The 17,044-nt window shown below is 39.6% G+C and overlaps 2 protein-coding genes across 2 annotated transcripts in view; one reads left to right on the plus strand and one right to left on the minus strand.

The window, feature by feature from the left end:
* The window catches only part of Akap13 (A-kinase anchoring protein 13), a 285,104-nt gene that overhangs the window by 216,899 nt on the left and 51,161 nt on the right, over nt 1-17,044 (minus strand). The gene's annotated exons all lie outside the window — the stretch shown is intronic.
* On the plus strand, nt 14,423-15,734 carry LOC100768450 (adenosylhomocysteinase-like). The gene is given in 3 exon segments (XM_035441645.1): nt 14,423-14,569; nt 14,571-15,517; nt 15,520-15,734. Coding segments are annotated over 3 exon segments (1,269 nt in total). The 5' UTR covers nt 14,423-14,462.

Raw genomic sequence — 17,044 nt, forward strand, 5'->3', positions numbered from 1 at the left:
GACCAGAAGGCTCCAGGAAAGGGCTGGCAGAATGGAAGACTTTTAGGTTTCTTAAATACTGACGCACAAGAAGAGCCAAACTAACTTTCACGGTGCTTTATTTTTGATGTTTCACTCCTTCTCCACAGAGGACACCATTTTAGCCATTTTGATGATCCAAAGAATAAATTATTTAACACCAAGGGCAAAAAAGGAAACAGCCCAAATCTGTCTGATACCAACATGCAGATTTTTCTTCCCACATCACCAACTGAAAGACTGAAAGACTTTGTCAACAAGATTTGCTAAACCCTTCTGCCAAGGAAATTTAGTGAAATGTGTTACTAACATCTCAAAATTTCATCGAGTAAATGTTAAGAAAGAAACCTTTACAATGTCTTCCTTGGCCAGTACCCTACAGCAAACCACAGATTCAAATAAGCAGCCTTCAGATAACAGCTAATACAGAGAAGTACAAACAGTAAAAGCTGCTTAACATTTGAAAGACTAAGAGGAGACACCAAAATTCAGTCTCAGTGATATGGTGTTATGAGGTCTGATCACCAAATCTACAATTCAGTGTAAAACTACCTAGAGTTGAAATGAGTTATGAATCTGATGGGTGTGAAATTAAGCAGAGTGACAGTAATCAAGGCTTTTGTTCTTCCCACTTTATTTTATAATGTGGAAGGAACACAAATTTCATACTTCACTGTTGTATAAAAGTGGCATATTCACTTTATGCCAAGATAAGACTTGTCAATTTTTTACATGAATGCTCTTGGTGCATGTATGCCTGCATGCCAGAAAAGGGCATCAGATTATGAGCCATCATGTGGTTGCTGGGAATTGAACTCAAGACCTCTGGAAGAGCAGCCAGTGCTCTTAACCGCTGAGCCAGCTCTCCAAACCCAACTATCTCAATCACATAAATTAACATTCTCCTGTACTTTAATGTAAGCTACTACCAATCATTTCTTCGTAGGGTACAGTGCAGACACCATGATTAGACTGCTACAGTTAGGTGTGCAATGTTCACAAAAATAAACAATAAACATTTTGGATTTTTTTTTAAATTATTGCGCCTACAAAAGGGTAGATAGAAATTGAGATGGGACTAGGCATGCTCAGGGTGGTGTGGCCATAGGCTGTGTGCAGAAATTCAATCACTATACAAGACATCACAGAAATTGAGGCTTGAAAGTCTATGGTTATCTAGCTGATCTGAGGGGAAGGGGGACAGGAAACAATGTGCCTGTGTAAATGAATGAGAAATCTTAAAAGCTACAAAAAGATTACAACTAAATTATAACTAGTGTCCACAAACACTGTTTAAAGACTAGGTTGCAAATATTTCAAGTTTGTGAGCCATGCCTCTATTATAATAAATTAATGGACAGATACAACTGCATTTAAAGATTTATTTACAAAAAGAAACAGCAGAATCACCCACCAAGCCAGAGGTGTAGCAACCCTTAGTTAAAAACTAGTAAGACTCCTGTTAATAGGCACAAGTAGCAGTGTGTACCCAACTGAGAGGCTCTGTATGTCTCAAAGATGCTATCAGCTAAGAAGCATGTTACTATAGGAAAGACAAAGGGAGGTGGTGCACAACATTCTCGAGATGAGAAGTCAAACCAAATCCTGAGTCCTCCACATAATTCACCTGAAGCAAACTGCTTATCTGAATCTCAGCTTCTTTAATTATAGAAAGCATGTAATTCTTGCCTGTAGTATAGGATTGGTAGAAGGATTAAAACACAGAATCCAGGTACAGAATCTAAGGAACATTACCAGCTACAGAGCAGTTTCTTGGTCTCACAGAAAACCATGAAATACCCAATGAAAATTTTCAAGTACTCAGAGATAAGTTTCTGACATCTTAAAAAGGGTTGGTATGTAAATTAAACTCTAAAATAATACAGAAACCATAGGAAAAAATCTGTAACAAATACTGAGTTGTAAGTCTACTGGTTGTATTTCTCACTGTCACAAAATGTCTGACAAGAAACTGTAATGAGAAAAGTCTGTTTGGGTCAGTTTGTGAGGATATAGTCCATCATAGCAGTTAAGGGATAGCAGCAGGTGCTTCAGGTAACTGGTCATATTGCATTTGCAGTCAGGAAGCAAAAGCGAGATGAATGCTGGTGCTCCTATAGCTTCCTGCTCCCCCCACCCACCCCTTTTTAAAGTCAGTCAAGGACCTGAACCCAGGTAACATACTGCCCATACTTACATGGGTTTTTTCCCTCCTCAGTTAAAGGTCTCTGGAAACTTCCTCCAAGACACACCTAGAGGCGTGTCTCCCTAGATGATTCACACTGGCAATGAAGAGTAGACATCACAATAAATCCCAGTAAGAGTATGCATCCCTAGAGATTGCAGGGAGTTTCCCTTCCTAAACTTTCTTACCTATAACTATTCAAACAAAATTGGATATTAATTTTGTAGTTTTCCAATATATCATTAACTGAACTGCAAGTCTGTAAAAAGACAGTTTACTCAATCTATAAAACTGAAAGCAAAATAAAACAACTACAACCTTTACTAATGGTCTTTACAGACAATTAAAAATGAGAATGTGTGTACCTATACATATATTAGCATAAGTAGACTACTCTAAGCCTATAATAAAGCATTTCTAAAGTCTGGGAGAGGCATTTCACAGGCTTGACATCATGATTTCACTGTAAACTTTCTAGTACCTATAAACTTGGTGATCTCAGCCCACTGACTAGAGACTATGTGTCTAGGTTTAACAAAACCTGTAACTTCAATTGATGTTGTTTTAAAACAAAATACCCTCCACATCTAAGTCCTAGCAGGGAAGGAGGGCAATTAAGAACTCATACAAGTATATACAGAGGATTTCTACTGTCAGAATTCCCCCATTATAGAATATGCTTCAAATAAATTTTCCTGGCCAAAGACTAAGCTATAGTCAGTCAATTCTTAGAACCCATTAAAAATTTATGGTAGAAGTAAGCATAGAAATGGCAATGCATACATGCTCTGGATTCCTGTAAAAGACTAAGCATTCAGCTCTTGGTCAAAGAAAACAACAGAATCTAACGACTCTTTCTTATGCTCCTAGGAGCACAGGCTGGTGTGCTGGAGGAAAGTTGGGGAGGCTAAAACTGGGAATTCTAAGTCAAAAGAAAAAGACGTTGTGTGTGTGTGTGTGTGTGTGTGTGTGTGTGTGTGTGTGTGTGTGTGTGTCGCGTGCGTGCGTGCGTGCATCTGTCTGTCTGTCTGTCTGTCTGTCTGTCTGTCTGTCTGTCTGAGTAGTGGGGATGTAACAGGACCCATGAATGCTGTGCTTGCTTCTGTTTACAACTGCATTAAGTACTGAGTAGACAGCTGCATCTCCAGAGCAGCAGTTGAATGCTTTGTGAAATACCAGATTCTTGCACTCTAAGAACCACATCTGGCAATGCCTCTGCTCTGGAATCGTGGCCCACACACTCTGGGAAATGATGAAACTGCGTGGCATGGATCTGATTTTCTGCTAACTTAGCGGTTAGCCTTGTCTGCCTGACTGTCACTATCATATGACACAGTACTTATTTATTAACCATCAAGAAAAGGGGGAAAAAGCACTGATGCAAATGAGCAAGTATGTCCCATAAGCCATAGAAGGTAGTAGGATATGAAAACAAAGAAGACTCCAAAGTAGAGTAATACTCAACAGAGAAACAAGTGAATCTGCATACATTAAAACACAAACAAAAATCCCGCAAATAGTCACATTCACTTATCTACTTTTTGTCAATGCAGGTTATCCAACTGGCAGAATAATCACAAATTTAGGGAAAATATACTTATGCATAAATCAAAGTAATAATGAGCATTTCTACCTCAGAATAAATAAAAATAAAAACTGCAAATAAAGAAGCCTTTTTTAAAATCACTGCTTTGGGCTGAACATGTAGCTCAGTTATAAGGCCTTGGGTTCAATTTTCAGTATTGAGAGAAAATAAAAAATTCAGTGCCTTTTTTTCATTCATTTTAGATTATTTTGAAATTTAAGAGTGTATCAGAGCCCCTCCCTTTTTATTATGTTCATACAACTCAACAACACAAAAAGAACAAAGAAAATCCTTTCACTTTTCTGAGCTCCTAGAGTATTTCATGACCAAAACTAATTACTGAGCCTTAGAAATAAATCATATATGGCTCATATTACCAATTTATTAAGGAATATACACATGTAACAGGTACTTAAATTACAGTACAATGAGGACAGTAGCAATGTTACAAGGGTCAGGATGGAGCAATAAAATCTCTAGAAAGGGAACCCCAGGCAGCCATGACTGGAGGCAAGTTTAACCACACAGACATGGAGAAAGCACAGGGCATAAAGAACAGCAGATTGGAGTCATGAGAGCACAGTTGCTGCTGACCATGACACAGCTCAATATGAAGTACAAGCAGAGGACAACAAGAAAGGAATCAAAGGAAAACCTCATGTCAATCTGCATGCCTCCAAACTACCTGGCCTTAGAAAGCAAGGAAGGGAAAGAAGAAAACACACAAACTGATATAGTATATATACATAGTTGTATACTAAAGAAACCATGGCTATGCAAAACATGATGGCATCAGGTTTCTTATTTTTTCAAAGCTTGACTCACATTTTTGTTATCCACAATTGGATGCCCAAAGATTCATAAACAGTAGTATAGAAGGTGTTTGTAATCACATAGCCTAAATTCAAACCCACACCGACAAAGCCAGGAACCTGTTACAGATGCAAGCAAAAAGACAGGCCAGGTTCCCACCGTGACTTCTCTACAGCAAGCACAGCTGCACAGGCACTGTGCTCTTCACTAAGATAACGAATCAGATCCCACTGGTCACAAACCTTTGTAATTTAAGGGGGTCGCAACAACAGACCAGATCAAACTCCTTCCCCAGGGAGGAACCACTGCCAACTTGCCTGTCTCTGCTTGTAGACTGAATGCCAGAACCTTATCACCCTGAGAAAATCTCTCCAGGCCCCACTCACTCTGACTCAACCTTCCTAAAACTCCATTTTCACTCTGTAACACTTTCAGACACTGGAATAAGCAGTCTTTGAAAGCGGCTCTTTTGAGGTTATCAATCCCTTTCTTTAAGTAGTTCTAGGGCATAACATTAAGAGTAATATGCCAAGACTCAAAAAACGGAAACCAAAGCACAAACTATACTCCATTTAGGAGGATGCATGTGAACCACCTTGCTTTTTCTAGAGCATTTCTCCCTATGAAATAGCTTATACATAGCTGGCATAAAATAAATATATTTAATTTAATAGCTATCATGGCCAAGTGTGTATGTATACAGTGTTTAGGCTTGAGGACCTCATGTTATGAGAAAGACTCTGCCATATTTTAGCTTCCTATTTGTAAAACAGGGATAAACAGTAAAGATGTATAAAATGTTTAACACAGTGATAAGCAATAAGAAAATACTCAATTAAGGAAGTTCTTGTTCCTAATACCTGGTATGAATGACATGACAATTATTTCATGGCTAATTTTACATTATAATCAGTTCCTGCATTCTAATATCCAATGCTAATCCATAAGTATAAATAAAAGGTAGTGCTGACGAAGTTACTGAGTAAATCCTAATAGATATGGTACTCTATTAAACATACTATTTATCATTAAGGAGTAACCAGATGCTAATCACATGGTCCTTGCTATGTGATACCTCTGAATAGTGTTCAAGGTCTCCTCATATCTCTGCAACCTTAAGTACTCCTGTTTTCCTATACCTATATACCTCTTCAGCCCAGTACAGGCCCTTGCTCATGCTAATATCCTCAACCTTTGTTATGATTACAGGAATCTTGCTTGTAACCCTTGTCTACCCTGCATGGGTAGACAATTCTGCTTCCAAGAGAAACAGGTTATTAAACAAAAATCTCAGTGCCAGGCGGGATATATTCCTACAAGTTACTAGTCTGTGAGAAGACAATATTGGTTACTGCCATTTGCTTCTGGCTGTCCACTATAACTAGATGGTAAAATCCTATTGCCAAAAACACAACACATTTTGTTTTCAGAACAGAGAGAAAGAAACCTAAAAATGACCTCAAAACTTCATCCCTACGACTGGCTGGCTAGTTTTCATAGTGCTAGAAGGCGATGTGCAGGTAGCCACCAGAGAAAAGACATCAACTGTCATATCCAGCACTGAACTTTGTATGCTCATCACTGGTCAAAATGCTTAAAATACATGATCACTGAATGATCACTTATAACCCCCTCTTCAAAGAGGGGACAGAAATTATTTCCTATTACATTATGTGCTGTGCAAAGTCACCATGGGCATGTCATGGCCACTGCACTCATGAGCTCTGTACTGCAGCTGTGCTTACATGCACAAGGTCAAGGCAACAAGATCAGTCCATATTCCATCCAGCAGCACTTCTTAGATTGTGTGGTTAAAAAAAGAAAAGGAAGGAGAAAAAGACATGAAGGTATAAGGGGGATGGATGTGTTTGGTGACTTCTAGGGGGGAGTGGGGATTGAGTATGATCAAGATGGATCATACTCAATGGATAGAACTGTCAAAGAATAAAAAATATTCTTTTTTAAAAGAAAGAAAAATCTGACATGAACATCAGAATCTGAACTTGTGTGCGATATTTTAATCGCATGACATGACAGGAGTAGATCGGAAGACTGGGTGTCTTGTAACTGGACACTACTGGAGCTAAAGGGAAGACTGGGTGCAATTTCAGCATGTATCAGGCTTCCATATGATGGATTCAACCTCTGGGGAGAGAAATATACAAGCACATTATTCAATTATCTTTTGATGTTAACAAAGCCAGCTAATGTGGCTCCTGCTGCTTTGCAAACATGTATATGGAGAAGGAAACTCCCAATGGTCTTTCCATGGGTGAGACTTTAGGTGCCAGCTGTATCCTGTTATCCAAAGGAAATAGAACTGTAAGTGGCCTAGACATCCAGACAAAGGAGAGAAAACCCACACATTCAGTTAAGTGCTGATATTTATCCCTATGGTAGTAAGAACAAACTTTAAATTTAGAAAACTCATACGCAGCTGTGAAATATGTAAATTGACTTCTACAGAGGTTAAAATAGACATCCGGTACAGGGACCGCCAAATGCATGCCTTTATACTTCCTCCACCCTCCCTAGCTTCTATCTTCTAAAAAATAAGCAGTCTAATGGGCTAAGTAAACTATCGGCCACCTGGGAAGCTTAAGAGGACCTTACCAGGGCAAATTCCAGGTTCTGTTGCAGCTATCCTGCTGGGTCTAACATCACAGATGTATGGGGTCTACCAGCGTGGACACATGCAACAAAAGCACCATCAACTGAATCACAAACAAGCTAAGAGCAGTTAACTATAGCTTTTAAACTTAAAAACAGAAGGATTCCCTTGTCTTAAGGATAATTATTGCCTTCAATGTTACGATTCTACAGTAATATTTGGAAAAAAATGACAATGAAAATAGGAGAGATACCAATTTTTAAAAAAAGAATCTGAAAATCAGAAGAACTTGTATTTAATAAGACTAACTTCAATTTTTAAAATCTGAATGTCGTAATCAAGTGAAAATGCTATGAAGACAAAAAAAAAAATCCCAAAACTTTTAGCAATTTCCTATTAAGGGTCTTTAAAATATATTACTAACGGCTTAAAGGAAATTTCTTTCTAATGAGACTTTTGAATCACAAATCATCTCTGACCTGAATAATCCTGGAGAATTGTTCTGCTATATATGATACACAGAACACTGAGTGCTTTGCTCTGATGTTTTTTTAAGGGTGTATCTGTGTACACATATGTCTGACTGACTACCTGCATGCATGACTGCAAGAGTTTTTACATCACATGCATGTAAGAGTCAGGAGTCAAGAAGAGGGCATTGCATCCCATGGAACTAGAGTTACAGAGCAGTTATGAGCCACCATTTGGGTGCTGGGAAATGAATCTGGGCCCTCTACAAAAGCAAGAAAGCACTCGTAGCTACTGACAGCCATGTCAACACAGAACCTGTGGAGTACATGGATTCTGTCGGTAGAAAATTTCACTAGTTAAAGACAAAAAAAAAAAAAAAAGCAAAATAAAAACAAAAACATGAGTGTTCTGAAATAACAGAACTGTTTCTCAAGCTCTTATACTACATGGGGTAATAAATCCCTCACTCATCTCTTAACATGCCAGGCAGTTCTAACCAGAACTGAACCCGAAATGTTGGGTGATATGGTGAAAGAAATGTATTATGTTTTGCTTTAGTTTTGTTTTTGCTGATTTTTTTGTTTGCTTTCTTTGGTTTTTGAGACAAGGTCTCAGTATGTAGTTCTGGCTGATCTAATATCACAGAAATCAACCTGACTCTGCTTCCCCGGGGCTGGGATTAAAAGTATGTGTCACCACACCCAGCTCTATCTATGAATTTTTAAACTGGTAGTTTATTAATAAGGATAATTCATAGTGCACAAAACTTGAGTTTTGAATACCAAGGAGATAAAGAACTGTGAGATGATATATACGTCTGTGTTCAAAGTAATTTGCAAAGTCTAAAATACAAAGCTTAGCAAGGAGTAGTGTTGGACACCTACACTCAGGAGTCTGCGGCAGCAGATTATTGAGTTCCAGGCCAGCTGGTCTCAAACAATTTAATGAAAAACATAAAGAAAAGAAAGTATAGTTTACAAATTTTCAGAAATTCAATTCATTGACTACTATTGAGAATAACTTAAGAGGGCCAGATAAGCAGTTAAGACCACTTGCTGCTCTTCCAGGAAACCTGTTTGATTCCCAGCACACACACCAGTCACAACTGCCTGTAACTCCAGCTCTGGGGAATACACACCCTGTTCTGGCCTTCATGGGTACCTGCACACCTGTGGTTCACTCACACATACATACACATACAAAATTTAAACAAAGAATAACTTAGCAGATGGCTTTCCATCAAATTACTTGGCTAATTTCACTATTAAACTTGTTCTGGATTTAGAAATAACAGAATCAAGAGAAACTCCATCAACTACTCACTCCAATTTTCAAAATTTCAAACTCCTCTTAATAAGAAACTCTGCCTATGTTACCACTATACAATGAATGTTAAAAATCCCCTCTTTATGAAAATTCCTTCTCTTAAATAACATTTAAAGGTTGTCATAAAAAAATGTAGACATGCCAAGTGTGGTGAAACACGCCTTTAATCCCAGCGCTCAGGAGGCAGAGGCAAGCAGATCTCTGTGAGTTAGAGAACAGTTTAGTCCTGTCTACAAAGCAAATTCCAGGCAGTCAGGGAGACACAGTGAGACCCTGTTTCAAACAAAACCCATATTTGGGGGCTGGAGAGATGGCTCAATGGTTGAAGGCACATACAAATCTTGCAAGAAGGCCTGAGTTTCATTCACAGTACCCATGCTGGGCAACTCATAACTACTTAGAACTCCAGCTCCAGAGTCAATGCTCTGGCTTCCTCAGCCACCCACACACATGTGTATACCCACATATAGAAACACACACATACACACAGTTTTAAGGGGGGACCTGGTTCTTTTTAAAAAATTAGCATTTCTAGAAGTGTAGAGATAAATATCATGAAATATTTAGAAATGTAAAATAAACTGTACTTTGTCATAAACACAGAAATAGGTCATATCGCCATGCATGTAAAACTTAAAATATCTAACATATATAGAATATTTTATACACAGTTTCCCTCAATTCCTCAAACACTAATGTACCCCAACTACAAATAACATTATAGAACAAAACTACTTCAGTACCCAGTCCACCAGGAACTTAACCAAAGCTTAAGGCTGGAGACTGACAGCTCAATCTCACTGTTCTCCTCAGCCCTCCTTCTTCCTTAGCTTACACACCAAGTTTCTCTGGAAAGCCCTAGGTAATTTCAAATTCATTTCTGTAAAGGAATATTCAGAGAAAGCAACTAGATCTAATACTCCTATTCATCTCCTCTATTTGTTACACACGCTTCTTTCCTGGCACCTGAAATCCATTTCTCATATCCAATAACAGGCTTTTGTCTTGTTCAGTTTTAAGACAGGATCTCACTATCAGCCTTAGCTGTCCTGGAAGTTCAAGAGCGGTTCAGCTGCGATTAAAGGTCACCATGCTTTAAGAGGTGCTGTACCCCTAGGAGTTACAGTTGGTTGTAAGCTGCTATATGGCTGCTGTTCCAGAGAATCTGGGTTCAACAGCCAGCACCCATATGGTGGCTAATAGCTGTCTTTAATTCTAGTTTCTTGGCCTCCAACACCCTCTTCTGGCTTCTATGGCCACTGTATGCACATGGTACACAGACATACATGCAGGCCAAACACCCATATGCACAAAATAAAAATAAAATCTTAAAAAATATATAGGGAAAAGCTCATTTAACATCACACTGTTAGTACACACAGAGGCAGCTAGAATTTGAACCCAGACCCGACTCTGAAGTCATGCTTATACTTTTCCATATACAGAAACATAAGTACATTAAGGAGATGACCAAAAATAGGCAAGAGTTTTTGTTGTTGGTGGTGGTGGTGGGTTTTTTTTTTTTTTTTTGTATGCTGTACATTAACAAAGAAAAAAATGAAAAGAGAAATTCTTAGAAGAATTTCATTAAATAGAAGATGCTTGACAGAATATATAAAATTTTACTAATTAAATCATTGAAATGAAAAAACAAAAGTAGCATTTGTAAACCAATTTACATAGGGCACCTTCTGTTTCTTCAAAGCAGCAGACAAGCAGTCAACAGGCCAAGCCATGAGCAAACAGATATGCTGACAACTGGAGACATGGCTGGAAAGGACTCCTAGACTCACACACAAACACAGGCTTGCAGCCACAAGCTGAGATTTACTACTATGCGAACTTAGTTGCTGTTAAATGAACAAAATTTTCTAAGAATTTTCAGAAAGTTTTACTTCAAATTCTACAAAACTCTGGGGTGAAAAAAAGGTCAGTCTTCAAAACCAATACCCAAGCTGTAGGAGCAAACAGAGAGTCTACTTACCACTCAGAACTCCACAGAAACAAAATATATGACGTTTCTGTCAGTTCAGCAATAAAGTAAAACAACTTTAAGTACCAATACAGAGTATGCCATCCTATCATTGCATAGCACATACTGAAAAGCACACTAGCTTTTCAAACAGTAATCCCAAGTCCTGAAATCTGCTATTAAGCTGAGCAGACAAATGGCACAGTACAATGGACAAAGCAAAGCCATATACACCATGACATGCCATTGTAAAACCTAATCCACTAAGCCAGGCCAGAGCAAAAAACAAAAACAGAAGGCAACCACCCATGCAAGGAATGCCTCCCCAGTCAGTCTACATGAAAGAAAGAAGAAATACCACAAACTTGGGGAAACTTTAAAACTGAGCTGTGGACTCTCCAAGACACTATTTCTCAGTTGATATTTTTCTAACAGTCTCAACACAATAAAAACTTTCACTCTGAGTGAGGATTAACTGGATATAACTAACCCTAAGGCAAGTTCTGCCTTTCTAAGGCACTTAGAACTAAACATGGAAGAAAAAAAATGTTTTTTACATCTTGCCAGACAAATCAACCTGTTGGTTTCCAACATTTGAAACTGCTATAGTTCCTAAAAATACTCTACGGTAAGATAACTAAAGGTAACAACAAATAAGTTCAAAGGCATGGAATTTATTCTCTAATAAAATCCAAAATATATGTTCACTTATATTTGCATATGAGTTCTAGCTTTACCCATGCCAAGCTACAGATAATATCTGTATATCACATGTCTCAAAAAGAACTTATATCCAGCATGTGATAGGAACTCCTACAACTTAAGAATTATTTCAGTAAATCATTTCAGTAAAGAAAGCATACAGTGACTTGGAGTGTTGGTAGAGGTCAGGAAGCCAGAAGAGCCCATGAGTGGTATAGGGGAGAGAAGATACCTCAATGGGGGAGGGGAAACCCCAAACAAGTGAAAGCTGTGGGGTGGGAGAATACTGGGGCTTTAAGACTTAATCAGGGATGGACAGCCAAAAGTAAGGATGCGTAAGTCTTATGGAAACCTGCTACTTTGTTAACTAATTTAAATGTACACACACAGAGCCCAGTGTGGTAGTGCATGCTTGAATCCTATCAAGTGACAGGCAGAAGTATGAGGCTCTATGTGAGTTCCAGGCCAGCACAGGATACTTTGTAAGGACTCTGTCTAGAAAAAAACAACAAAGGTCAACACAAATATGTTTTCTAAATGAATCTGAACAGAAATAGTATGAGTTGGTAGACAATGCTGCTCCTAGAAATCATAGGTTATAAAACAAAAATCTCAGTGCTAGGCATTGGATATCTCTCTATGAGATATTGGTCAAAAGGCTCTGAGGCCCCCGAATCAACAAAGGCTATTGCCACTATTCTTGGTTGCTCACCAAAACTGGGTGGTAAAACCCTATCACCAAAAATATAATACACTTTGGCTGCAGGACAGAGAGAAGTCAGGCTGGAACTGACCTGAAAATGTGCTCCCTACAGGCTAGTTGTCATAGTGCCAGAAGGTGCTGTCAGGCCACTGTAGGAGAAAGAGAGATAAAAACTGATCCCTACAAGCTACAACAGCAACACTCCTGAGACCAGTGGTACACATGACATTGGCTGTCATGAAGGTTATGGAGGTAATCAACCATTCTGTCATTAGCTAAGGTCTGCTCCTCAGGAGAAAATCCATGCTCCATTCTGTGAACCTGATCAAAAGCACCTGGCTCAGGAAGTCACAGCCCTAGGAGGTAACCTACTACCATTGTTCTTGTTAAATAGACATGTTGCCCAATTGCCTTCTGAACACTTACAATTGTATTCATAGATGGTTAATGCTCTTAACCTTAGGCAGAAGTTAATGAGGAGACTCCTAAGTGGTCTATGTGCTGAGAATACATGACCGGGTACTTGGCCCTAAATGGAACATCACACAGACACCCTACCACTCGTTCCACCTCTGCCAAAGGTTCAAGGAACATCACACAAGAGTAGGAAAGAACCTACAAGTCACAGGAGTTCTGTAAAATACTGTCTTCTGTATGACATGGTGATTGGACTCACACACAGCAGCTGTGGCTACATGCACAAGATCCAGTCTGTCAATTTTCTAGGGGGCAGAGGAGAGGCTGAGAAGTCCTCACTCCTAATGGTGCTGGTAAGGGAGAATCGCTTTTCTTTTGGCATGTGGCCACTATCCCATGTTCAGTGGATGGCTCTATATCTATTTATATGAAGACCTATTTATATGAAAGCAGCACTAACTGGAATCAGTAGGTTATTTAAAAACAAATGAGGAAGTAGCAGTCATGAAGTTGAAAGGGAGATGTGAAAGGCTTTGTGAGAATAGAAGGGGGGATTTGGGAATGGCTATAATAAAAATACAGTGTGTTATGTACATATAGGAAATTCTCAAAGAATTAGACAGACAGGCAGGCAGGCAGAGATCAGAGAACAATCTTGGGTGTTGGTCCTCACTTTCGACCTTGTTTTTAAAGAAGATCATTGTATATGTCAGGTTAGATGGCCCATGAATTTCAGATATTCAAATGGTCTGCCTCCCGTCTCAAGGTAGGAGCACTATGGTTACTGTAGGTCCTTCTTGAAATTCAAATTCTAGTCCTTGTGTTTGTGTGGCAAGTGCTTTATCCACTAAGACAATGTCCCAGCCTCAAGCAACTTGTACAGATAAGTAAGAACCAACCAGCTTTAACTCCTTTAATATTTAAAATAAACATGAGACTACATGAAACTAAAACTTTCTACACGAGAAAAAGACAAAGATTATCATTGAAATGAAGAAACAGACCAGAAAATGGGAAAAAAAAAACCCAGCTATATATTTGACAGACAGTATCTAGAATATACAAATGACTCAAAAAAAAAAAATCCAGAAAACAAATAACTCAATTAAAATGGAGCATGGATTTAAACAGAGTTCTCAAAGATGAAATTCAAATGGATGAGAAACTTTTTAAAACCGTCCCAACAGTTTTAACCATCGGGAAAAGGCAAACTGAAACTCCTTTTGAGATTTTACCTCATACCAGTCTGAATGGTCAAGATTGTTTTTTAAAGAGCAGTACATACTGAAATGGATGTGGGGAAGAGACACTTTCTCACCACTAGTGGGGTGAAAATTGGTGCAACCATTATGGAATTCAGTGTGGAGATTCCTTAGGAACCTGGAAATAGATCTACCACAAGACTCAGTGGGCATATTCCCAAAGGACTCCACATCCCTACTGCAGATACTTGCTCATCCATGTTCACTGATGCTCTATACACACACAATAGCCCAGAATCAACCTAGCTGCCATCAACTGATGAACAGATAACAAAAATGTGGTACATTTACACACTGTAATATTATTCAGCTATTAAGAATTAAATTAGCCTGCCCCTCTACATCCATTGGACTGGCTGCGTGGGGACGAAAGGCCTTGGACATAGCTAAAAATGAGATGCCAGGTTTGATGCGTATGCGGGAGATGTACTCGGCATCCACGCCACTGAAGAGTGCTCACATTGCTGGCTGCTTGCACGTGACTGTGGAGACGGCTGTCCTCATTGACTCTCATGGCCCTAGGTGAGGAGGTGCAGTGGTCCAGCTGCAACATCTTCTCTACTCAGGACCACGCAGTGGTTGCCATTGCCAAGGCCGGCATTCCAGTGTATTCCTGGAAGGGCAAGACAGACGAAGAGTACCTGTGGTGCATTGAGCAGACACTGCACTTCAAAGATGGGCCCCTCAACATGATTCTAGATGATGGTGGTGACTTAACTAACCTCATCCACGCCAAATACCCACAGCTTCTGTCAGGCATCTCCGAGGAGACCACGACTGGGGTCTACAACCTCTACAAGATGATGGCCAATGGGATACTGAAGGTGCCTGCCATCAACGTCAACAATTCTGTCACCAAGAGCAAGTTTGTCAACCTCTATGGCTGCCAGGAGTCCCTCATAGATGGCATCAAACGGGCCACAGATGTGATGATTGCGGGCAAGGTGGCAGTGTTGACAGGCTATGGTGACGTGGGCAAGGGCTGTGCCCAGGCCCTGAGAGGTTTTGGGGCCCGAGTCATCATCACTGACATTGACCCCATCAATGCACTACAAGCTGCCATGGAGGGCTATGAGGTGACCACCATGGATGAGGACTATAAGGAGGGCAATATCTTTGTCACCACCACAGGCTGTGTTGATATCATTCTTGGCCAGCACTTTGAACAGATGAAGGATGCCATTGTGCCTAACACTGGACACGTCGACGTGGAGATTGATGCGAAGTGGCTCAATGAGAATGCTGTGGAGAAGGTGAACATCAAGCCCCAGGTGGACTGCTACTGGCTGAAGAATGGGCGCTGCATCATCCTGCTGGCTGAAGGCCAGCTGGTCAACCAGGGTTGTACCATGGGCCATCCCAGCTTCGTGATGAGCAACTTCTTCACAAACCAGGTCATGGCACAGATTGAGTTGTGCCATGATAAATACCCCACTGGGGTTCACTTCTTGCCTAAAAGCTGGATGAGGAAGTGGCTGAAGCCCACCTGGACAAGATGAATGTGAAGCTGACCAAGCTGACTGAGAAGCAGGCCCAGTATCTGGGTAGCCTGATCACTACCGCTACTGAGAGACAGGACTGCCCTTCACCTTCCAGCTGCCGTCCTTACTCCAGGCTTTACCTCTCTTTCCCAAGAACACCAACTTTGCAATTGATTCACCAGTGTTAGTCCCGCTGGAGCTGGTTACTCTGTCTTTGGTCTCTGTTGTGTCCTTCATACTGTTCTAGGTGTAGTGAGGGGGAACCGAGAGTCTCCAGTCAAGATAGAGGTACCTGGGAGAGATCCACGGGGGACACAAGCTTTGGAGTCTTGGAAGTCCTAAGGCTGGATGTGGCTAGTGGTGGTCACAAGCCCATGCACTTTACCATTCAGACCCTCATTTAGTCTTTATCAGATCCGTGTGTTTGCTTTCTCAGCCCGGGACAGGACAAGAGACACTGGAGTTGGAGGGGGCCTTCCTCAGAGCTTATTTACCATTGGGCTATCTCTTAAACCTCAGAATACTGAGGTTGGCACTTTTGATCCCTATTTCACAGGGTTAGAATAGATTAAGAGATAACCAAGAAAAGTGACAGCTAGAGATTGAAAGGGACCAGAAAAAACAAATAGGCTAAGGTCTGTCACTGTTTTGTAATTGATGGTTCCTATCACAAGCCTGGGTCACAAAAAGACTAATTTGGTTCATAGTGTCTAGAATGTTAACAAAGGAAGGTAGATTAAGTAAAATTTCTGGTGCCAAAAAAAAAAAAAAGAATTAAATATGCAAGTAAATGGATGGAATTAGAAGCATTCGTTCTAAGGCAACCCAGAAAGAAAAATGCCCATGTTTCCTCCAATTTATGGATGTTAGCTTTGAATCTTCAGATATGTTTGTTTCATTTGGAATACTCATAGAGGACATGAAAAAAATAAGAGACCATGGGAGACTGGGACTTTCAAGGAAGGGATAACACAGGAACAATGGTAAAAGGGTTAAAAGTGAGTAGTTATTGGGGTGAGAGTGTTCAGTTAGTAAACTAAGACTCAGTAAGTAAATATAGTATTTATAGTGGATTTACTGGAATGTAGCAGCTTAACAACAACAAAAATAAGTACTTCATTTATTGGAAATTACCAAACTAAAGTTTTTATTCAGTTTCTTTATAGTAAAGGAGAAGTGCTAAAGAAATTAAAAGCTCCTAGCACCTTAGGTTTACTACACAAATTATTCTCCATAGGGACTCAAAATGTCACTCTAAATTTGTCAATGTGTAAATGATAGATTTGAAACAACAAAGCATTAGCAGGGAAATAATGATTAGAGTTTAAAAGACAGGAACAGATAAAAATAAAGTTATTAACAGGAAGGACACACACAATTTTAAAATTTTAAAAGTGAAATAGTAACTCAAAGAAATCTAAATAATTTCGAAGGTAGCAAAGACTATCAAAAAGACTATTTACAATGGCAGAAACATCATATAATCCATTAATTCATA

Source organism: Cricetulus griseus, chromosome 3 (genome assembly GCF_003668045.3).
Source record: "Cricetulus griseus strain 17A/GY chromosome 3, alternate assembly CriGri-PICRH-1.0, whole genome shotgun sequence".
Lineage (NCBI taxonomy): Eukaryota > Metazoa > Chordata > Mammalia > Rodentia > Cricetidae > Cricetulus > Cricetulus griseus.